Source organism: Rhagoletis zephyria, unplaced genomic scaffold, assembly GCF_001687245.7.
Source record: "Rhagoletis zephyria isolate East Lansing unplaced genomic scaffold, Rhagoletis_zephyria_1.1 Rzeph_scaffold_00096, whole genome shotgun sequence".
In the NCBI taxonomy this organism is placed as follows: domain Eukaryota; kingdom Metazoa; phylum Arthropoda; class Insecta; order Diptera; family Tephritidae; genus Rhagoletis; species Rhagoletis zephyria.
In genome coordinates, this window is record NW_016157180.1 from 261,342 (window position 1) to 287,158 (window position 25,817).

The 25,817-nt window shown below is 34.1% G+C and overlaps 1 protein-coding gene across 1 annotated transcript in view; it reads right to left on the minus strand.

The window, feature by feature from the left end:
• Positions 1-11,506: 11,506 nt before the first annotated feature.
• Positions 11,507-25,817, minus strand: part of Camta (Calmodulin-binding transcription activator) — a 151,564-nt gene continuing 137,253 nt past the window's right edge. Inside the window, 17 exon segments of the mRNA XM_017632160.1 lie at positions 11,507-12,592; positions 13,947-14,060; positions 15,221-15,295; positions 15,366-15,783; positions 15,861-16,224; positions 16,289-16,356; positions 17,377-17,496; positions 17,756-17,871; positions 19,540-19,659; positions 20,211-20,356; positions 20,426-20,531; positions 20,796-20,917; positions 20,981-21,247; positions 21,317-22,564; positions 23,515-25,056; positions 25,134-25,388; positions 25,459-25,514. Coding sequence (XP_017487649.1) covers positions 12,475-12,592; positions 13,947-14,060; positions 15,221-15,295; positions 15,366-15,783; positions 15,861-16,224; positions 16,289-16,356; positions 17,377-17,496; positions 17,756-17,871; positions 19,540-19,659; positions 20,211-20,356; positions 20,426-20,531; positions 20,796-20,917; positions 20,981-21,247; positions 21,317-22,564; positions 23,515-25,056; positions 25,134-25,388; positions 25,459-25,514 — 5,255 coding nt within the window. The 3' untranslated portion in view covers positions 11,507-12,474.

A 25,817-nucleotide genomic window follows, 5' to 3' on the forward strand; every position in this document is an offset into this window, starting at 1 on the left:
CGAACCGAACACTGATTTTGGTAATAAAATTCAATGATTTGCAAGCGTTGCTCGTTAGTAAGTCTATTCATGATGAAATGTCAAAGCATACTGAGCATCTTTCTCTTTGACACCATGTCTGAAATCCCACGTGATCTGTCAAATACTAATGCATGAAAATCCTAACCTCAAAAAAATCACCCGTTACTTAAAAATTATAAAATTTAACAAATATTTTTATTTGTAAAACAAAATTTGACAATTAAAAGAAAATTATATTTAAAAAAAAAATAAAAACAAATTAGAAAAGGTAAAAATAATTAAAATAAGTTTCTAAAACTTAAGTTTAATTAAAAAGATACCTTTCACTGTTTTTTAAAATAAAACCTAAAAATCAAAATTAAATTAAATAAAAGAATAAAAAAATTCCTTGAAAAAGAAAAAATAAAATAAAATAAGTTCATAAAAATTCAATGAATTTAAAAAAATATTCCTCTTTTTAAAAGAATAACACCTAAAAATTAAAAGCAAATTAGATGAAGAAAGAAAAAAAAATCAATAAAATAAAAATACACAAATTAGGTTTCTAAAAATGAAATGCAATTAAAAAAGAAAAAATTAAAAAAAGAAAAAAATTCCACTGTGCGATGACTCTAACTCGGATCTCTCCAATGGTACGCCTGTGCTTTGCTCACTCGGGCATTGCCATTGTTGGAGCAAGGCGAGCTAAGCGATTTACACGAGTGGTGAATGAGAGAACTTTTTTCTTTTATGCTAGAATACTAAAATTCTTTCCAACTACCTTGTAAATAATTTGTTATGAATTTATCTTACAAAAGAGTTTTTATTATCATAGCCAGAATTGCTCTATTAAAGTGGGCAGTCTTGAAATTTTTTGTTGCACGTCTATTGACAAGCAGTGCATAATTACCCATAAACGTGTAAATATAAGGGACATCATCTTAAAATAACCAAGAAAAAGTGCCGGTACTTGACATAACACCTACCAGTCATAAGGAGAATATAGCGGATTTGGTTACAATTCTTATGTATGACAATGGCCGCCAAATTTTTCATAAGGTTGTCAGATATTTCTACTCTAAATATGAATGTCTTTATGAATACCCCTACAAAGCATTTTTTATTTTATTTATCTCCTCCAGAGCTATGCTGCATATATGTGAATGCTCCATGCAAACATTTTATAGGGAATATAGGGATATACTTTTACTATACGTATATTTACACTATTACCATGTATTATCGTGTCTATATGTGTGTTTAGTAAAAAGTGCAAGTATTGTAAATGTTGTCTGAAGTGCATTCTCATTTACAATTCTACATTGCTCATTCGTATTCATTTTGGAAACTGTCTTTTTTAAAGAGTTAAAATTAAATAAAAGAAACGACTTTAAAAAAAAAAACTTTCACAATTGGTGTTTTTCTCTTCTCTATAATTTATAATGTCCTTTGCTCCGTTTTGCTTCACTATTTAATTGTCTTTAACTTCAGATATTTATTTTAAGTATTTCTGCGTTTAGATGTATGTATGCCTTTAAGTACGACTCGAAAATGTGTTTGTAGGTTAAGTATTTAGCTACTAACTATATTCATTTAGTTTATGCAATCTTGTTTTAATTTGCCTACTTTAGATATACATACATACTTATTTATGTATTATATGTATATTTTTTTTAATTGCTCTATACATATTAAAAAGTTTTAATGCCGATTGGCTTAAGGTACTTGAAGTATTTCCATTACAAGTGCACTGAATTTGTGCCAGAGTCATCCAACAACAAGTATGTAGATTCCATACAGCAATATATGTACATATGTACATCTCGATCATGTTCTACTACACATATTGTAATTTCCCGATTCAGTTTTTTTTATTGCTTACTGACTTTTCTGTATGGCATCATTGCTTTTATTTCGCATTCCTCTCTTTTTAGTGTTTGGAAAAGTGAATGTAATTGTATATGTATTTTAATGAATTCAAAAATTAAATAAAAACTAAATGGTACAATTTTGTGGTATGAAGTCCAATTTTGGCGCAAGTATTCAACGCAGGTTTTTTTCTTAAAAATAATTGCAATTTTTCGACCCCAATGAAAGAGCAAGCCCTTCGAGTTAAATACTCTTTTGCCACTTCGAAAACCATTACGAAATATTCCTACTGCCAAGTTGACATTTAAACTCGATAACATTTGATAAGCTATGGCAATGGCATTCATAGGCAAGCCCCTATACATAATACTGTAAGTTCCGTCTTAAATCGAAAAAAAGTAAACAAAGAAAATGGTTGGGCCTTCGCTTCTGTCACAATGTTATGGAAACGGTTATGCCATTAATATTGATTAATTTCCCAATTTTCAATTATCCCGAGACGAGTGTTTGTTGTAGAAATACGGAAGAGGAGAATCCAAATTAGAGATGATCACGGGACTAAACATTTAGTCCCGATCTCGCCCATCGTGGGGCCCGATATCCCGTGCCCATCTCTGATCCAAATTCATATGAACTTATTTTCATACTATAAGAATGCAAGTGGACGTTTTGGAACAAACTCTCTGTAGATAAAGTCCAAAAAAGCGTCAGAGCCTGGGAGTGCTACTACTTCAAAACTAAAAAAAAATACTAGTAAATACCAGCTGTTTTTGTAACAGCATATAAATTCCCCAAAGGATTTTTGGGGAATGGTGCTGGAGTGAAAGTTCTTAGGTAGTTCCAATTACGAAGACACGGCTGTGGTGAGCATGTTAAAAAACCCGCTATTTTTTCAAAAACATTTTTTAAGAGGGCAATTCGATAAGTCAGTGAATGTCAGAGTTTCGCTTAATAACTCCAAATTCAAAGTACTTTACATTTTTTTAGCAAGCTAAGTTATTTAGTTTGTGATCGACATCCATTGAAAATAGATCTCATCACTTTTTACGTAAATGAAGAAAAGTGGAATTCGTGAGCTCATCCATAATTTTTATTCTACTTAAAAACCCTACGCCGAAACCAAGGAAATGTCTGTTAAATACTGCGGGAACATACCACCATAAATTGCGTTCGGAAGTGGTTTACTTAATTCGCCACCATAGAGTTTGGTGAATGAAAATGCTTGAACTGGCTAAGGTTATAGGCATCCGAAGTGAGCCGGCACATCATATTTTACATGATTATTTGGATATATTTAGGGGCCACGATTGCTAAGTACAACCGTGTGACCACTTCAAATATGTATGGGGCGATGTTCAACCGCAATCCGGACAAGTGAAAAAAACATGCACCTGAGACTAAGTAACCTGCACCAAGTAAGGGTCAAGATTTAGCCCTGTGCAGCTGTATTCTATATCCAAACCTGAAGAAGTAGCTTAAGCGTTAAAAGAATACAATGTTGAGGAATAGAAAGATTTTTCACCCAAAGTAATTTCTTGTATCCAAAAAGTAGAGAGAAATCCTAATAATCGATATTTTTATCGGTTTTTATCGATTTTGTTATCAATATTCTTATCGATTTTGTCATCGATATTTTCGGAACTACCGACATAGTAACCGAAATTTTTATCGATTTAGTTATCGATATTGTTATTGATTTAGCTATCGAGATCGTTATCGACTTTGTAACCGATATTTTTATCGATTTTGTTATCGATTTTGTTACCGAAATTTTATCGATTTTGTTATCGATCTTGTTATCGATATTTTTGTCAATTTTGTTATCGATTTCGCTACCGATATTTTTATCGAATTTGTTATCGAATTAGCTATAGATATTTTTATCGGTTTTGTTATCGATATTTTGATGGATGTTATTATCGATAGAGTATAAAGATAAAAATAAAGATATGGGAAAACAGAAAACCATAAATGTAATTATACCGAACACGATAGAGGGAGGGATCTAGGTAAAAAAAAGACAAAAAATATAACCTTAAGCAAAAGCAGATGTATATGTAGTACATATGTATGCACAAAAGTACATTGGTTATGTGGCAAACTATGTAGATATGTAACGTAAGTTTCACTTCTTCAGTGTGGCCCAGGTGCACTTACTTTTTTGTTACATTTTTGTACATCTGGGGCAGTTCAAGCATTTCATTCGCGTCCAAGGAAGCGTTTTCATTCAAAATCAAATTACTGGGTTTAATTCTGATTTTGAAGGGGAAGAGGCTTTTGAGTTACCTACGATGCCTGTTTTGTTAATAAGTAAATTAAATTCTTTAGTAAGCAATCTGAGGGAGCTAAATCCGAATAGACGTTTTCCTAATGCTTGTGCTTTCTAATTTTGATTGTCAATCCAAAATGTTTGTTACGTAGATATTAGGTTGCGATGTCTAGGCTGTCTATGCAAAATTTCTAAGTCAGGCGAGTTAGGTAGTTATAAAGCTTGAATTAATGAAAACACTAAACTATTACCTACATGCAAAATTCTAATTTTCTTTAAATTTTTAATAAAATCTTGGTTGCATGTGAATATTGAACGGCATTCTACAGTAGCTTGATCTTCATAATCAACAGCAGCGGGGATGGTTTATGTAAATAGTACTTAAGTATTTGCATTAACATTTGTTTATAATTTTGGTTTACGCTTTTTTGGTTTTATCCATGTAGGTATGTAAGTGTGTGTATTTAAAAAAAAAAACACAAATACGCATTAGGTAACTGTGTGTTTGTGCGCATTAGTTAGTAAGAAAGTTCGCAAGTAATTCATTCCGTGCACAGAAAAGTAAAATTTTCAGCCGTAATTCCTACGCATTGGTAATTTGTTTTCAAATTTTTTGTTAGTTCTCATACATGTACCTTTGATAATATTTTTGAAAAACTTTAATAATGAGCATTTTTGCTTCTGTTATAGTGTTTGAATATTTTCTGTGATGTAATTTGTTCGAACATAAATATTGCATACATTTTTTAAAGTTTCAACAATGCATTTAAGGGTTCACTTCAATTGCCACTCTGATTTCTGAACTGCTTTTACATTTTTTAACTGTTTAAATTACATACATTTTTAAACTTCCTTTTATTTTAGGATCTTTAGTAATTTTTATATATTTTCTATTTTTATTTAATTATTGTTTATTTTATGAAAGCTAACAACGTGGACGGACGAAAACAATGCCAAAAATTTACTTCGCTACATCAAATGTTACGCTGTTCTTTCTCTGTTCTTAAATATTTAAACAACAGTCGTACTGCTACAGTTCTAGATTATATATATATATTTTTTTCAATTTACTTTTTACAGGTTGTGTGATTTTTTGCTTTATGTAAACTCTTTACATTTTTATCTGTTTAACACCTCCTCCTAGACCACTTGTATTCCCCTTGCTCATTTCGCTGCTTTAAATGGCAAAACTGAAATTACCTACATAAGGTAAAAGAAAATACTTTGGACATCTTAGGTTGAGCTTCCCAGCAAAGAGGTACACATCAGCAATCAAATAATATCGATATACCAAATCCAAAACAAAATTAAAACGAAGTAGGCTATTGAGTTCGATAACATTTTTTAAATCCTAGAGCTTCGAGGTTTAAAAGTACAAACACGGAATCCTTCCCTGACTTAACAAAAAACATAATAATTGCTAGATTAACAAAAACCAAAAAGAAAAAAAAAAACAATTAATTTTAAAAACTTTTGGCTAAGGACTGCGATAATTTCATCGTGGGTGGTTTTTTGCGATGCAATTTGATGGAATAAGATGGAGAAAAGATCTCCAATTTCAAGCAAAAAAGTCATTAACAGCATAGCGCAGAGAATTTTGAGCTCGGAGCGGGATCGAAATATTCAGGTGTACGTCAACACTTTCCCAAAAAGGACGATGCACAAACATACGGTGTCTATTACCGATCCAGTCTCTTCAGATTTCCTCACTGAATTGCTGATTGCAGGCAGGGATGGACGATTATGTTGACCAGAACCTCCGCGAAACAAGCGAAAAGCGGCTACCGAAGATTCGTTCTTTAAAAAAATTTTAACGCGCTGTTCAGTCGTAGAACTTTCCACGCTCAGCGAGAAGAATAAATCTCTATGTACCCAGAATTGCAGCGGACGACAATAAAGCGTGTGGCGGTAAGTGATCGGCATCTCCCTGAAATACAGCATTCGCTGATTCGATATTGCTGTCCGACAATGGAATTGATGATCCGTGATTAAATATAGGGTTCACCAATCTTAACAAGGTTAGACCCAACACGGCAGGAACCAACTTATTCAACTTAGGTCCGGCTTGCCCCCTTATACACACTCAGCTAATATCGAAACAGAACATTGCCTAGGCCTATCGTTAGTTGAGCTTGGAGACGATTGTACCACCTTTCTGACTTCATAACTGGGATGAAACTTGCTCTACACACCCAATCTGACACCTTCTTAAAGCAGAGACGTCCCCAGGCACGTCAGAAGAGAGTTACACGAATTAATGGGCGAGCTCCAAATTTACTCGTATATTAAAACGATATTACATCCGACAGTATACAGAAAGACCTTGAACGACATTCACCTACGACATTGCCAACAGTTTTGTAATGGCATAACCCGTCTAGCTGGCTAACTGAGCCGCTAAAATCGCAACAACAACAATTGGTTGACAGACTAGAGCCCTAATAAGAAAATACGTCCTAGTATTCAGTTTCATTGCGTAGGTCACAAATTAGACCCAATTTTACGACTCAACAATGCCAACTATTGTGCTGAAATAAATAGACGACGAAAATTGTCGAAAACTATCCAGTGCTTCCATTGCTTTTTCATTTTAATACACTATTCCAGTCGAAATTTCAGTCGAAAATGCCATAAAATTTTCGATATTACTCGACTCTCGGAAAACGATTGCACTCAACACCCTCTGTGGCGTGACTAGAGCGCAAATTTTAATTATGGTACCAGTGGTAATAGTCTCTCGGACATCCCATAGCCTAGCATGCCTAAATTGATTACTAATCGGCTTCAACTTGGTCAGCAAATAACCACGGTTGTTCGATAACTAGTACAATTTGATGTAATTAACTAGACTCACTGCGATTATAATTTAGAATTAACAGCAAATTTCACGAAAGCAATTTAAGTAAAAAATTTATTTTAATTTTTTGAATTTTGTATGAAAATTAACAGATAATAAGAAATCGTTTTCCATTTAAATTGTTGGTGAAACCGGCGGTAAGAATTTGTAAATAAGGAAGCTCTAATGCACACAATACGTTAAACGTTAATTAAAAAAATTATAACTTTTTTGGAGAATTACTTCCTGAAATTCAAATCTGGTTGAGTCTATATTAACCAAATTATTCAGGTAATAAATAAGAAACGGAACCAAAAGCCAAATTAGCACCTAAATGTTTACAACATCCGGTCAACAAAGCTAATAAATCTGGATCATGGGTATTGGAATTCTAGAAAATGCTTCGCTAACAGGGCAATTCTGGCAACTGTCTCTCAACTCACCATAGTCTATCGAAAGAAAGTATTTCGCAAAACAATTTTAAATTGCGCCAACTATGTTGAAAGATCTTTTTTGCCATTCGAAAGACTACTTGAAAGATCTGCTAACGAGTAAGTCTTAGCAAATTTTCTAAAAATCAAAGAAAATTAAAAAAAAATATATGTATTGTTTTTTTAAACAATAAAAACTGAAAATAAAATTAAAAAAGGAAAAACTAATAAAATGAGTTTCTATTTTGGGAAAATAATATATTTTCATCTGTTTTTAATAAGATAAAAAGCCGTACCTCCAACTGATATTAAAAAAAAATGATTGTTGGATTAAAAAAAAAAACTTTAAATAAAATTAAACAAAAAATGTGCATCTTTTTAAAACAATAGAAACTACTAATTCAACAACATTGAATTGAAATAAAAAATAAAAACACAAAAAAATTTATTGAAAACAAAGAAAAAAATTAAATAAGTTTCTAAAAACTAAATGATATTAAAAAATATGTTTTTTTAATAAATAACATCTAAAAATTAAAAGAAAATTAAATTAGAAAGGAGAAAAATATAAAAAATAAGTTTCTAAAAATAAAATTAAATACAATTTTTTTTCTTTTTTCAAATAATATATGTGCGAATCTTGACTTTTAAAAGAAAATTTAATTAAAAATAATAATAAAACTGAAAAAGGGGCAATAAATAAGTTTCTAAAAATTAAATTAAATAAAAAAATATATTTTTCTTTTTAAAACATTAACATCAAAAGAAAAAAAGAAAAATTTAAATAAAAAATCTAAAAATTAAATGAAATTAAAAAAAAATATTTTTCTCTTTCTGGCAATGAAATCTAAAAAATAAATAAAAAATAAAAAAAATGTCTAACCGGGCCATTACACAAAACTGATTGTGTGTCGTCAGCGCAAGAATTTAATTGAAGTTATAAATATTTTCTTTTTACAGCAACAGTTAAAAACCAAAAGAAAATTAAATTAAACCTTGGATCAATCAGATGACACGCCATCGCTTTGCTCACCCGGAAGTTGCGCCTGTTGGAGTAGCTCGAAGAAAATTACGTACAATACGTACGTACGGCAAAGGAGCCTTTTTTTGTAAGACTTTCGTGCAAAAAAAAAACAAACAAAATGTTTCAAACTATCTTGCCTACTGTCTTTCCATTGTATTACAAAAGCCTTTAAACTAACTTAGCCTGAATCTCCCTGTATTATCTCGGCACCTAAATATTTAGCTATAAATGACTGATGGGCACGGCCTTGCCTGCGGGCAAAGCTCTTTTAAGCTTTCCATACATTTTGTATAGGCGCTTTTAGAGTAAAAGCTCTCCTGCGCATCACTGCTATAAATGAATAAAGCGAATAACTTAATATCTGCAACATCTCCCGAAGAACGGTATCAGCCACTATTCATGCGGTTTAAGTACTATAAACGCGGTCTCTTTAGAGAATTTTTAATTACTAGAATTAAAAAATGTAATTTTCTTACCAGATAATTTTTATTTTGTGCCTGCCGTGTACAAGTTGGACAAAGAGCTTTTAAAAGCTTAGGCACGCATGCCTATGAAGTGACCAACATTGCTTTAGAGAACTACAATTCGATTTGAAAAGAGCCATTTTCTCGAGTGGAGAATTGTGCCTGTTTTTTTTTTGCCGTGCTCTAGGGATAGGACTAGCCCCCAAATCATTCTCTAATCGATAGATGACTTTAATATTTGCGGACATATTGCACACCCAGATTTACATGTGGCATATTTTTAGGTACATCTGTTACCCACTTAGTGGTTTATAGCGTTCGGAAGCCAGCTTAGCGGTTTCTAAAATTCAGATGCTGCTCTCGACTTCTACTGTTATATATATATTAAAGGTATACGGCTTTAATTTCCTATTTTCAGATGCTCAACACTGCTTGTGTGTTTGTTTCTTTATATGTTCATATAATTTAAACTTTATTAAACAATGCCGCAGTAACAATTTGTGTACAATTACATTCGAAATTTGTATTTAGTTCTCATAAATTGTTAAGTAAAATAAACTACATAGTTAAATATATTTCAAGTTTTCTGTGTGATTAATGAGCACTTTAATACATAGTTGTATAGTTTGTTAAGTTTTCAGTGCTACTTCCAGACATACATATGTATGTATATATGCAATATTGATTTATTTCGAAATGTAGGTGCAAAAGATGTTTAATTTAAACGTTGTAGAAAATTCAATTGTTAACTACAATATTATAATATTTCGATTTAGTTTCTTTTACATACATAAATGTTTCAATAAGTACAGTAAACTATGGTTTATGTGTTCATATATTGTAGTGTTTTTGTTTTTGTTTTGCCGCTAAAGCTTAAATAGTTCAGTATAGCGTGAGTGTGAAGATTATCGAAAATTACTTAAAAACTAGTAATAAAAAGTTAAAGTTAATTTAGTTATTGTTTATTGTATATGGTTTATTTATTATTTAGCATAATAATATTAATGTGTTTGCTCTTTCGCTTTTATATGTTTAAGCGCTAAATTTATTTACATACATAAGGTAATAGGAATAAGTGATATATAATTTAATAAATAGGGAAGGAAAATATGTAATCATATTTAAAAATAAAAGTTTACTCGTAATTTAAAAGCATTGTTTGCTCTTTTTATTTATTAAAAACTTAATTAATTTAATTTAGTTTCCAAGAATACTTTTGATTCTCAATTCAATTCAATGCATTTCAACTCAATTCCTTATGTTGCAGCGTACAGGGACAAAACTAACTTTTAATTACACTTTCTGCTCCCTTTTTTTTAACTCAGTACAAGTATATATGTACTTTGCATTTAGTTAAGCACTTTCTTGGAATCTTAACAAACCCTGCTGTCAAGTGAAGGCTTTTGATGGAGCTTACATTAGTAAAAATTCAAATATATGTGTGTATGTATGTAGTAAAATTTAACTTTTAAGATTTAGTTTAAGTTCAGTTGCTTAGTTGTGATTTTAGAAATCATAGCAAATTCTAAATAATTAATATATAGTATGTAAGTTAATAGAGTTTCAGTTGTTTTGGTTTTTGTTTTCAAAATTTTAAAAACATAAACTTTTTTTAAATAACTAGACTAGTAAGTTTTGGTGTAGAATATATAGTTGTTTTTAAAAAACGAACCTTTATTCTTGGTACTTTAAATTTAAATTTTTTGTATTTTTATTTTTTATTTTTGGAAGCTGCGTTAAGTAATGCAATGACGTATTTGGAAAATGCGCTCTAGTTCGCCTTGCAACTATCCTAAAAGAGTTGAATAATTTTTATAATTAAAATTATTTTACACTATTTACTTGATTAGTTGCACATTTTTATACACATACCTACATATATGTGTACAATATAAATAGCGCTCTCATTTACTACAAGTGTTTTAAAAGTTTACAAGTGGTATGATTAAGTTTATAATTTTCGTTTTACTTAAATTCATTTAATAATTTTTTTATATATTTTTTTATATTAATTTCCGCTAAAATAGTACCAGTTATTTTTTTTATTTTAAGTTTTACTTTTATTTTTCGTTTATTTTCATTTAGTTTCAAAGGCTCCATTAATAAGTTCTTTTAGTGTTGCGAATTAATTTTAAGTTTGAAATTCTTTAAATTCAAGTTGCACCATTACTAGTGTATTTTTCTTTTACTTAATTTCTTCATCAACTAACAATAAGTAGAGTGAAAATAGAAAAAAACGTCAAAAAATAGAAACTAAGTAACATTTACCATTCAATTTGTTTCCTTTTTAAAATGTATTGCATACTTTTGGGGTAGATATATACGTACGTACTTATGTATTAATAAAAAGTGTTCCTTATACCTTAAAACGACTGACTGCTTAATTATTAGAAAAGAGAAAAAACTCCTACAATTCGTAAAAAGTGTTTGTTGTTTTGATGTTCTCAAATGTTGTTGTTTAAATTCTTGCTACATAAGTAGTTAATAGCTTTAAATAGTTAAGTAAGTTAGTTGTTAGTAGTTACTTGCTTACTTATATATAAATATATTTAGAAGGCAAAAAAGTTTAATTTTTTTGGGTGCATAAATTGTATTAAATATGAAACGTTTTTCTTTTTCTTTTCTTCAACTTCATCATTAAACTTTTACTTCAACATTTTCAATATAGTATATATATCTATATATAGTTTTTTCTTTTAATAAAAATGTTCGTTTAAATTCAGTTTTGGAACTGCTTTATCAAAGAAGAAAATGCTAAGTTTTCTACAGAACCGTGCAATAGCGAAAGTATAAATTAAAAAATTCACATAAAATGTACAGTACTTTGTCTCTTTAGTAGTAATAAAATACAATATAACAAATTATAAATATGTATGTATGTGTGTACGTACATATGTACTACAATTCTAATTCAAAAAGTTTCGAATAGAAAGTTTCACTCAGTTTAATAAAGCTATTTATGTAAAGATTTACAATTAGTCGAAGTTTATATATATTTTGCTTTTAATTATATGCATATACGCATGTATGTCATATATGTCATATATGTATGTACATATAAGTGTAAGTACCTAGGTATATATAGTATATATAAACAATACCAATATATGTATGTATTTCAATGTGTATTGTATATAAGCATATAAGTATTTTTACGAGTCAATTCTGTTCTACATGGTTGGTAAATGTTGAGTAGTGTCAAGCAATGCAGTGTCATACTCTCATTCATACGCCGAAACTTTAACATTACCAAAGAGCATTCACTAACGAAAAAAGCTTTCACTTGCAAAAAGAGCTTTCGCCAATGGATACGAGTTTTAACATTCGGAAAACATCTTTCACTAGTAAACATAGCTTTTCCATGTAAAAGGCGCTTTCACTCATGAGAGAAGCTTTAACTTCCAAATAGAGCTTTAATTTCTTAAAGAACTTTCCTTTGTAGAAAAGCGCTTTCGCTCTTGCTTATAACTCTTTCATGTAAACTCCAAGCGAAGCCAAAGAAGCATTCATATGTTGCACAAAAACTTCCTCGCGCAAAATAAAGTTTTCACCATTTCGCCCAATTTAATTTCCTTTTCCACTCATTGCTGATTTTGACTCAAATTGAAGTTGAAAGCATTGTTGCTACTATTATTGCAGTTGCGGTTTGTGTTGTTTTGGTTGAGAAGCTCATTTGTAATAGTTTGCACTGGCATTTCACTAAAAAATAAAATAAAAGTAGATTTATTTAAACTAAGATTATTAAAGCTAAATTGAATCCGTGGATATTTTTAATATTTTTTTATAAATAGAAATGTGCAGAAAAAGCTTTTAATGGACAGAGAGCGCTTTTAATCGGCAGAGCGGGTTTTTAGTTACCCAATGCACATCAAAGCAAAATGTATATAAAGCTGAACGCGTAGAAGGAAGTGCCCTTTGCCGATCTGTATTCTATCTTCTATAAATATATATATTTCAATGGAATTGGGTCCCCAGTTTTTTTTAGAGCAAGAAGTATCGCCCGTCTCTCATATATCGTACTTTCGACTACAAAGTCCTTGGCATTCTACTGAAAGCGCTACTCTTAGAGACCCCTTAGTAGAGCTTTAGTCCTGCCGAAAGATCGACTAATGATTTGATGAAAAAGTTCACACTGGAGTGCAAGAACGCCATCGAAAGCTCATGTCCGCTGAGTATGCCATCGGGGAAGGCAAACCTGGACTGGTCAACGATGGAGTAGGTTCTGCGTAACCGGAACGACCCAGATTTAAAATGTATATGTATATCTGGCCAAGGACTCTAAACTCAGCATCAAAAACTCTTTGGGGTATTTGTATACTGTTACAACAACAACAACAATGGAGCACTCTGAACTCTTTAGGATCAAACTGGGTATCTATCTATAAGTCTGTCACCAGAGCACTCATCGCTGTTTCAAAATTTTTATTGTATGCCTGAAGCAACGGATTAACGCGTACATTCACCTAACGGGTGAATGAAGACTCTGAAACAGAGGTACAATCAACATATTCACGGAGGCATCGAAATTGGATGGTAGAGTTGGAGAAACTGTATTCAGTCAAGAACTCTCCGTTAATTTAAAATTTAATCTTCCGGATTTTCGCCATGTCGACTGGATGCCTATGAGTGTAACAGCGGTTAGAAGGGTAAATATCTATCACGACAGCCAGCAGCAATCGGGGCCCAGGATCGCTTGTGGTGCAATCGAAGCTCATCCGGGAATGCTCAACCTCCCTGCCGTACGCCACTTATTACATACTTACAAATTAGGTAGAGCATTTGTACAACGAATAGGTGGAAATGTCTAATTATTTACTTTCAGCTACCCTGTTTTTGCGGGAACTCACTGGCGTGAACATAAGCTGCCTAGGGAACATCATTTTGAGCAACCAGCGTCTTACCTAACAATTACATGTGTATTACATGCAGCCTCCCTCAGCTTTGCCATCTAACTTATCTACTATTCTCTCAAGTACGTTATATATATAAGGAAGCAACTTCATATAGAGTACTATATATACTTATGCATTTCAAAATCAATAACATTACTTACTTTCTTTCGATTTGGCAGACAATTTCCGGTTGTCCTTGATACTGCAAGCTTTGAAGGTATTCCGCCCTGCGTTGGTGCACCAGCTTCTCTTTTTCGGCTCGTTCTCTCTGCAGTCTAAGAGCAAAAAAAAAAATAATAATAAATGATTTATTATATACAAAAAAAAATTAAGTGCTGAATTTGCCAAAATAAATATATTAATTAAATTTTCAAAACCAAGACCTTACCAAGGCTGTTAAATTTCCATCCCAAATGCTTGCGTGGAATATTTTACAAATATAGATTAATATTGGCTTATGTAGCGGGATATTTAATGGTTTTAGAACAATGAGTATAGAATATAGAACAGTTTATACAACAAATTAAGTAAAGACATCAAGAGAATACCCTTGGAGCAATGTATTTGCTCCACAACGTGAGGAGTTTTACGTATTTATTTTAGGGCCTAAACTAAATATAAGTGTTTAATTGGACACAAAGCCTGTAAAGGGATAAAAAAATTTTAAAAAGAAAGTCTCTTAATTTTATTTTAAGCTATAGCAAACTCAGTTCAAATCAGGGAAGAATCGAGAATAACGCAGGCCCTCAACTCCATTGCCGGATGCCATATCGAGCAGTTGTCAACGTTTGAGATCAGTAAACCCCACTCTGGTCGAGAAGCTTCGAGATGTGGAAGTAAAATAGTATTTGGGAAGAGACACCACCCCGTGGAAGCCCTTATTTAGTTATACTTGGCTTCGAAGTTTGATCTCAAAAGTGTGCTTAACCCTTATAATTCCTGTGGGGGAGATAATGTCTCAATGCTTTCCAGTAGCTTGGGATGCTGTCAGCGGTTTTCGCCATTTCAGTTAAGCTCCCGAGATACTTGAGAGTTTATGGCGTTAAGTGTTGTGGTGGTGCTGTGCCAAGCAGGGGTCAGGTTGCACGTAAAGTAGGAAAGTATTAAGGCTTCCATTTACGCTTGCCACTTTGTGCGCTTCTAACTTTTGCTTCATAGACAGCAAAGGCGGAAGAGTTGAAGTGTCGCTCAAGTAATCTCAGTTGAATCAAGGCTTGTTGCGCGAGGTGGAAGCCCTGAAGGCAGATGGGCCACAGGCCCTGTGGTATGCTCCCTATGTGGCCTAGGGCCTGAACAAATTTTCTTATTTAGTTAGTTCTTAGTTAGTAAGTCTCCGTATGTTGCAAGAATTGATACAGCATACGAATTCTGGTGGCGTTCTAAGTCGGGCAAAACCCTGTGCTTTTTCCGGCACGTAGTTAGTTGATGAACTTACTTAATCCGTGATTGTCTCATGAACTGTTGAATTTTTCTGGCAGCTTGATTTTGCGTTGATTGTGAGTAAGTACGTCTGTAAATAAAAAAAAAATTACAATAATAAAGAGAACCCTATTTTAAACACACTGCCAAAATCAACTCACTTCAGAGGACCAGACGGACTAGTCTCTTTAGGTGTGCTGGGCTGCGAATTATATTCGTGTTGTTGCTGCTGCTGTTGATCGTTGCGGAAGTGATCGTAAAAACTCGATAGACACTGTGAAGTTGGGCTGCTCGGACTATTACCCACAGACAACTCAATGCCCGTCGATATGGAGGAGGATTGTGATTTCTTAAAACGTTTATTACGACAATAAGAACGATAGCCATGCTGAATGACAAGCGCCGCATTTGTCATCTGTCGATAGTAGGCATACTGCTTGTAGCGACGATAGTAATTCTGTATAACAATGGCAGCAGTACGCTCCTTATTTTGCTCTTCTAACTTTTGGCGGCCCTTATAAGAGCGATATGCCTTCTGTATGCATTTGGCGGCTTCATACAATTCGCGTTGTTCGGTGTCTATGGGGTAGGAGTAGTAAAAAATAAAAATAGTTATGCTTTATTTGCAGCAGCCATAAGCGTATGAGATTGAGTACCAGTTAACGTCAGCTTCGAAAAATCAGCCTCAAATGGATATTGACTGCTGCTGGAGGCATGCAAAAATTCGGTCAACTGCTTTGTTGAGGGCGGTGGACTTGGCGAGCTAACCGAGGGATCAGCGCCGAGTATCGAGTAACTGGCTGGTGACTGTAAGGGGCCCGAACTAGCAGGACTTAGACTAGAGCAAGGTGTGCTAACATCATGATAACGATAGCTGTGATCATTGAAATCAAAGCTTTCAAAATGTGTATTGGGCAACGAATCAAGTGGGTCCATGAAGCCATTATTTAAGCTCGGTGAATCGGAGTTGAGCGGTTCAGTTAGTGGACTGCCGAGCACCATCATTTCATCGGCTTCATTCTAAGTGAGAAATAAGTGAAATTAGAGGAGTGAAATCGAGTGCAAATCGTATAAATATTCTTACCTTGATGCGCTCCGGCATGGCGGCAATAATATGTTCGGCCAAGGTGAGCACTTTGGCATCAGAATCCCCTAGAAAATGAAAAGGCAATAGAAAGATATTAGCTGAATTGTATAAACGGTTACAAAGCAGACACCAATCACATAAATTGTGAACAAATACTACAGCTGGCAGTAATCTGATGCGAACAAATATGCCTGCGTACGATCTATGGAATTAGTGCTACTTTCTGTTAGCATAATTTGAAGATCTTATACCAAGATATATACTGCGTTCTGAAGAAGGTTTAGTAGTAATATATACATCGACATAAGCAACTTTAAACATTTAGGAGAAGAGTGTATTAAGGTATGTATGGCTGTATAAATGAATTATACGCATACACCAACTAATTCAGCAACTACAGAAATACATACAAATTTAAAATTTTCACAAATTCCACATGCAAATCATGTATGTAACTAATACAGACAGTTGCGTGAAATCAAATTATTTAAAAAAAAAAATAACAAAAACTAAAAACTTATCAACCAAAAGCTGCCTGAATATTATTTACAGAGCTCTTCGCAGCTATAGGCTTTATGATTTTTGATTTTAGTACTTAAAATATGTATGAAATCACTTTTGTCTTTTAGGACACTTAACAATTTACGAATTATTATTATTTTTTTTTTTGTTTTTAGTTATGTACAAACACCAATTACTCAAACACCAAATTACCAACGATTTATTAATATATAAATATTTACACCAGGTTTACTTGTTAGACATAGCGCTTTTCCAGCTTATTTTTTACTCATTTACGCCAACAATTTATACAACAACAATTAATAACGTTAACAACAATCGATACACATCTGCAGTGAGTGCCATATAAATATGTACATACATACATATTTACCGTACACACAGGTGTACTAGAGAAATATGCATACTTAGTTATACTAAACAGTAGAGATATATATGTATTTTATATATATGTATTTTTTTGTTTCTTTCTTTTTATGTATGTATGCATGTAATACACATACATATGTATGTATGTATGTATAAATAAGGAGACAGAGCATATAGTGCACACACAAACTGACCTACAATACCATCGTTCTCATTATTTATAGTCACATCGTTTACATCATCATTATTGATCGTTGATGTATCATCGTGATCTTTGTCGGGTAAGGGACTTGAATCGCCAGTTGATACCTCGCCTGATATATGCACATACACATAAAGATTGGTACGTACAGATAATATTGGAAAAACAAACAAAACATATTTTTGAAATAAAATTTAATTTTGTACAAATTGAGTTAAAGAAACAGAAATTTGATTTTAAGAAGAAATAAAAGAATGGGTGAAATAAATTTACAAAATATTTTTTTTTTTCGCAAAAAAAAAATATGTATGAAAAAATACTATGACAGGTGAAATATGTAGAAGCAGCTATCCGCGCTGCCGTATACTTACACAATGCAAAGTCCATTTTGCGCGATGGCGAAAGCAGGGAATTCGTTGTACTTGTCGTGGCCAGCGTGTCCAAAGATGACTCTACGGCCAAGTTGAAATTGTCATGTGCATCGAAACTGCAGTGAAAAGAAAAGATTTGTAGCAGATTTTGTTTTCGGAAGAAGTGATCATTTTTTTTTTTATTAAATTAACAGATTTTATGTAGCTGATATGACTAGCTTGCTTTAAGTTTCAAATAAAATATTTTGCATTTGATCCTAATTTTAGCTTTTTAAAGGATTTCATGTTGTTTATAGTTTGTCCTCCGATATGGGGCTCTTTAACACTTTAACCGAAAATCTTAGTGAACCAAAATTTCGCTTAGTAAAAGCAGAGACACATTTTTTCGAAAAGCGCCGACAATAGTGCCATCAATCATCAACATGTAAATTTCCCAAAGAGTTTTTGGAGCTTATGCTGGAGTCACAGTTCTTGGCAAAATATGAATCTGGGTCGTTTCGGTTACGTCAATATGACTGTCGTGGAAGTGTGACTAATGTGCTCATGAAGATCGCTTGACATGTTAAACTGTTTTCCCTTTTTTGTGATAACGCTATATAAAATAGCTGCGACAAATATTCTGCATGCTGCATTTTTTTTTAATTTGGTGGCACACCCTTGAAACTTCACAGATATGCTGTATTGGATGCCAACTTACATTGCTTTTAATATGAACAATTTATTTGAAAACTTACCAAAGTTATTAAAACAAAATTGTGTTTTTTTCTAGTGGCAATAACAAAATTAGTAACTTCGGTACTTTTTCGCCTAAATAAACGTTTTAAAGTTAAAATTTTCAAAATGTTAATTTATTTTTGATTGTACTTGTTTCTGGAACTCCACTGATTGAAATAAATGCAAGAAATATGCTTTAGCGTTTTTTTCTGACGAGAGAAGGGAGTAACACTAAACCAAGTCCCTCGAGAGATTCCCTCATATAATTCTTCAATATGACACAAGGTGCCAAAATTGCACTTTTGAGAAATAGGAATACATTTTTGGGAAATCAATCGGGTGCACTACTTTTTCATAAAATAACATTTTCTAAATAGAAAGTTTACGCAACTGGTTTATTTTGGTTCTTGCACTTTTGTTATAAAAACGTGGTTTTTATTTTATTGCATTTTTACATTTCTATTTCGGTCAAAAAATACTTCTTCATAACATTGCCAACATATTTTTTAGGTGAGGCTGGAGTCGTACTTTAGTGGACTTCGGCTGGATTTACGTATAAGGAGAATTTATGGTTTCGTTTGGTTCGGCCACAGAACAGGTAGTAGGTACACATAAGTATATATTAACAGGGAGATAATGGATGAGATTGCTATTATTTTATATCAGCGCCGTCTGGCGGATAAAACGAACTTGCAAACCTTTACGGGCATGTAACTGAAAATTTTCTCACAATCGAACCAAAGAGAATGGAACACCAGAAATTCATATGAATTCATAGTCCACGTTACCGACAACTATTTGAATTTTGAAGTAAAAAGCTATAAGCAGGTAAAGGAAGCTGTAAACGGCAAACAAAATTTTAATAAAACTTTTTTGCGTACACTTTTTGCAAACACATTGGAAACTACGCAAGTTTCATTCCGAACTTTTGAGCAATTAATTCCAAATTATTTTATGTTTAAGAGAAACATGTTTCAAGTCTGAAATATGTTTAACATTTTCAATTAAATCAATAGTCATTATTTCTTATACAATTTTAGAAACTTACATACTACCAATACGCAACTAACCTTTGCATACGGGTTATGTCCTTGAAGGATTTGCCTGGCTTGGTGCGAATATCCATATTGATGCCACTATCTACGGAGGAGCGTTTGGAAAAGCGACTGGCATTCGGTGGACTTTGGTTGCTGAAAAAGAGTTTTACAGTTTTTATTTAGGAAATTTTAATCTAAAATAGTGTACATATACAGTGACGGGAATAACAAGTTTTGGCTTTATTTAATTTTTTTTATTTAATGCTTATAATTTTTTATGAAAGTATTGCTCACTATCTAACAAAAGCCATGTAAGTCTGAATTTCAAGCATTGTGCAAAAATTATGAAAACTCGAGAAAGTGGCATAAAAATTTTAATTTTTTTAATCAGAATTTTTAGAAAAAATTTGGGTATGCAGTTTTATAGCTCATTAAATTTAAGTACAATAAAGTACAACCAAACTGCATACCTAGAATTTTTTCTTAAACCTTTTGCAAAGTTTGAAGTTTTGAACTGTACGGTTTTGATTAGATGAGCTAAAAAATAATAATAAACACTAAATAAAAAGCATTAAATAAAAAAATAACATTAAATAAACAAACGGAAAATAGCCAACACTTGTTAAAATGTCGAAATTGTCACCATACACGCCTTATAGTTAGCTTTCATAGCTCTAAATATTAGTTCAGCATATTGATCGTACCTTGCCACAGCTACAGGACGCAAAAATACACCATCATGACTGCGTTGCATATCCAAAGCATCAAAAGTATTGAATACGTGTTCGTTGTCTTTGACATTATACAATTGTTCGTTGGCATTTAATGATTTTGAATGTATATCAGTTAGCTGGAAAAATTAAATAAAAATTCTAACTTTAGTATGAAGCTAACAAACAAATTGTTTAAATGAACTTACGGAATATTTATTGAGACTGAGCGATAAATTTCCAAAAGTGCTCTTCTTAGTTTGTTTTAGTCGTTCCTCTTCTAGGCGATAAATTTCCGACATGAGAGCTTTATGGCTAAGAGAGGAAAATTTTTCGATTAGGAAAGAGTTCATCGAGAAATGGTTTATGAGATAGAAAAATATATTAGCTGCAAATTTAATTTACATATCGCTCGTTTACTAAAATGTTCGAAAGAAGCTCATAAAAAGAGCTTTCTTAAAGTTGTCAAAAAATTGCGTACTTGAAACTATTTAATTTTCTTCGTAAAACACGAATTCTATATTAGAATTTAATTTTTATATTTCGCTTCGGAGATGAAGCTTAACCAATAATACGAACCCTTTAAAATGAGCGATGTCCAATGGCGTTTGCTGCCCATTATCCTTGATTTTCAAAGCGTTGTGGTTCCATTTATATAGTAAACTCGCCATTTCGATATGATTGCGTGAACAAGCCCAGGCCTATAAATATATACAGATTTAAAAAACTGCACATTTACAATCATAAAGTACACTTCTACCCACCAATGGTGTATAACCATAAACATCTCGACTCAGCGCATCGATCTCAGTCTCTAGTATGATATTCGGATTCTCAGCGCGCCAATTGAGCAAAGCACAAACCAGCTTAGAGTAGCCAAGCGCCGCGGACAAATGTAATAAAGTCATACTTTTGTAGCCACCGCTCCAGTTGCTGCCATTCTGCAGCCATGCGCGTTTCATAAGCTGCTGACAATAGCTGACCAATTGCTCTTCGAAATTTTTGTGCAGCGAAAGTGTTTGTTGTTCAAACTACAAGAACAAAAATAAGATCATTACATTTACTTTTCATAAGATTGTTTGTGCTGCCATTGCACTCACCAGCGTCGCTGACGCCTCCACTTTCACTTGCATCTTCTCGTCAATCAATGCCAATCGATTGAGCAGCGTAAACTTGTACAGACAATCGTTAGTGTGCGCATCTAAAGGTGCCTCTTGACACAACATCGTCTTGTACTCGAACAGCACTGTATCGGAGATTACATAGTTGTTGCAAGAGACTTGCAACGCAGCGAAACCGGCCTCGTGCGGTGGACAGTAGCAGCGCAGTACGCCCTCCTGTATTAGCTGCGTCGGCACCGGTTGTGCATCGAAGAGCAGCGTGTACGTAGCATTTGCAGTCCATGGACCAACCACTAGCACCTTTACGCCGCCGTCTGTGTATGCCCACTCTGGACTGAAATCACAAATGCTTAATGGCTTCTTCGCGCCACCTCCCAGGTCAGCGCTGCAGTGCAGTTGTCCGTTGCTTTGCTGCACTAATGCACCATGCACTTCGGTCTGTTGTTGCTGCTGCTGCGTAAGTTGTTGTTGCTGCTGCTGCACAAGTTGTTGTTGGTGTTGTTGCTGTTGCAAATGCTGCTGTTGCACTGTATTCGATAGCGCTTCCTTATCATCCAAATCCAATTCGGGGAATTCGACTAACATATCGAAAGCATCCAAGTTGGCAAATACATCGTCAGCATCCTCATCGTCACCTTCACAACTAACGCCTGGTACAAGGATCTCATCATCGCTTTGAGCTGCGCAATCACCACTCAAAAAATCTATGGAGCTGAGCATTTGAGCCTCCACCGCCGCTGCTGCTGCAGCTGCCGCTGCTACTGCAGCAGCTGAGGATGTCATTTTCCCATTCGTAGGACCGAAAGGCATATTCGCTATAAGCGTGCGTTGTATGTCTTCCTGTGAGAGATCGAGTGTCTCGTTAAGGAAGCTCAATGAATCGTTCAAATCGTGCGTGGAATGTGAAGCTGGTTGTCGTTGTCGTTGTTGGTGTTGCTGTTGCTGTTGCTGACCAATAGCATTACCATTGTTGCTCAATTCCAGCGATTCAAAGTCAATTGTATGTGTTTGTTGTTGCTGTTGTTCTGTTTCACAATTTTCTTGTAGTTGCTGGTGTTGTACATTGTTTACTGTGGCACCATCATTGGAAGCACCAATATTTACACAACCTTCTGTAGCGCTGTTGCTGTTGTACTCTGTTACTTGATTGTTGCCGTTACAATTGTTGTGGTTGTTGTTGTTTTTGGAAGTATTCGTATTTTGTTCAACATCACTGCCCGACGACATCTACAAAGAAGAGAGAAAATGTTAGAATATGAATACGAAAATTAATATGAAGAATGAGAACGATTATAAATACGAATACGAATATGAATATGAATACGAATATGAATACGAATATGAACACGAATATCCATACGAATATGAATACGAATATGAATTGGAGTATGAATACGAATATTAATGCGAATATGAATATGAATACCAAAATGAATACGAATAGGTATGAATACAAACACCAATGCAAATATGAATACAAATACGATTATGTGTATGAATACAAATATGAATGCGAATATGAATACGAGTATGAACACAAATATGAATACGAATATGAATATGAATACGAATATGAATATGAATACGAATATGAATATGAATATGAATACGAATACGAATATGAATATAAATACGAATATGAATATGAATACGAATACGAATATGTGTATGAATACAAATATGAATACGAATACGAATATGTGTATGAATACAAATATGAATGTGAATATGAATACGAGTATGAATACAAATATGAATATAAATATGAATACGAATATGAATATGAATACGAATATGAATATGAATACGAATATGAATATGAATACGAGTATGAATATAATTACGAATATGAATATAATTACGAATATGACTACAATTACAAATATGACTATAATTACGAATATGAATATAATCACGAATATGAATATAATCACGAATATGAATATGAATACTAAAATAATAAAATAATAACTAAGCTGAATATGTATATGGAAATGATATAAAAAAGAGATTTATTGTGACTGTAAATAAGAATAAAATAATAAAACCGAATATGGACATCGAAATCAATACGAATATAGAAATGAAGGTGAGTTTTTCGGTTGTAGCATGTGAGGAGAAAATACTAAAGCGAATAAGAAATTCCAAAAGTAAATATTAAAGTAGTATTAGCTAACCTCTACCGCATCGCCAGCAATCACCACCGTCGTCGCATTCGGTTCCTTCAGTTCACTGGCATGTTTGCCAATTAAATTTTCATCTACGACACTTGCGGTGTCGGCAGCCAATGCTTCGCCAATGGCCGATTGTTTATGATGACCCACATTAGCATTCATAATCGACTGGCCCGAAATGGGCGACGATGAAGGTGTCGCTATTGAAGAAGTACCATCGTGCGGTTGTGTGTGCGGTTGCTGTTGTTGTTGCTGCTGATGTTGATGCTGCTGCAAGGGATCGCCACCACTGCTACTTAAACCTAAAGTGGTCGGGCTTACTGGTGTCGAAGGCTGATGCTCTGGCGACATACACATCGGTTCGACTGTCGACAATGATGACGTTGATGGCGATGATGACGATGAAAATGTCGTCGAGGAAATATTCAATGTCGTTGTATTTGCTGATTGTTGTTGTTGCTGTGCTAGTTGTGACTGCGATTGCGAATGAGGGCGCTGTTGGTGTGTGTGCATTTGTGATTGCGAATGGGAGTGGTGGTGTTGCAGCTGCTGCTGTTGTTGCTGTTGAGATTGGGTAGAAGAATTGGTGGTGACGGAGGACATATTTATGTCATTCGTTGTTTGTTTCTGTTGTTGTTGTTGCTGTTGCTGCTGCAGTCTATTGTAGAATTCTTGCTGTTGTGTGGAAGAAGTTGAAGATGAGGAAGCATCTTGTTGTTGTTGTTGCAGCTGTTGATGCTTATTGAAGTTGTAATTGCTATTATTATTTATGATATTTTGTTGTTGGTGTTGTTGCTGCTGGTGAGGTGTCAATACTAATTGACTACTGCCACCACCTACATCATCACTACTGTTGCGGTTAACGGTATTATGGGTGTTCGCCTGTTGGGCATTTGCGGACATGTGGCTGGGATTTCCAATTAGTTCACCCTCATTCACTGCCATTGCGCTGCCCATACCACCACCAACTCCTTGCTGCTCGATGACTGCCGCTGCTGCTGCCGCCGGGGTAGCTGCCATTGTTGCTTTTGTTATTTGCAAGCGATGTGAATTATTATTATTGCCATTGCTGACATTATTATTACTGCTGGTGTTGCTGCTGCCATTATTGTTGTTGCTGTTGCTATTGTTATTGTGATTGTGGTTAGTGCCGTGATTAGCTACAAATCGTTGTAAATTTAATTGATTGTTATGATTGCTGTTGGAAATTGTTGATGAGCTCTGATTGAAATTTGATTGCTGCTGCTGTTGCTGTTGTTGTTGTTGTTGCTGTTGCTGCTGTTGATGGTGTTGTAGTTGCTGCTGTTGTTGTTGCATTAGCATACTGTTACGTGCAGCCAGCTGCTGGCGATAATGCTGTTGTTGTTGCTGATAGGAAGCCTGTTGTTGTTGTTGTTCGTTGTGTTGTGGTGGAATGATTTGGAATTTTATCGCCGATTCTTGTGGCAGAGTCTGCTGTTGTATGTGGTGTGTGTGCTGATATTGATGATGGTGCTGCTGTTCGCCTGCGTCGCGCAGACGGCGTTCCGACCAACGCGAATAAAGCTGGTGCGGAAAAGGGAAAAGAAAGCAGTATTATAAAATGTAAAATTAATCCTATTTTTTTTTTTTTTTTTATCCACCTTCTGTCCAACTACAATGTTCGGTGTACTGCCGCTTGCCCCCTGCCCGTAGCTATCGCTAAGGCTGAGTCGCTTCTCGCTGCTCACCGACTTCAATAATGCTGGCCGCCGCATAACTGGATGCGAGCAAGTTTTGCCGTCGGCACACGAGGCATCACCACAACCACAGTCCAGCTGTTTGACTAGCGCAGCTTGACGGGATAGGCGCTGTTTCTCCATCAATTGACACACCAGCGATTCAACGGTCTCGGCCGTCTTTGTGAGGGAAGGACATTTGTAGGAATTTTATTTAAAAAAAATATCATAAATTCAATAAGATACTCACTGATATTTCAATATCGTTGCCGGAGTCCGAATCGTCGTCAGAGGTAACTGTGGACACTAAATGAAGAAAAGACGAATAGATAACATGTATTAGTTGTCTGAAAATACTCATCCAAATGATTAAAAAATCTAGTGTTCAATTACACTGCGTTACGATTGCAGAATCCTAGTCTGGCGATGGAATGATTCATTATACCCGAGCGCACTTGTGCACAAGGGTATATTAATTTTGTTCACATAACGGTTGTTTGTAACAGCCAAAACGAATCGAGATAGATATAGACAAATGTATACATAAATGATCAGGATGAAAAAAGAAATCGATTAAGCCATGTCTGTCTGTCCGTCCGTCTGTCCGTC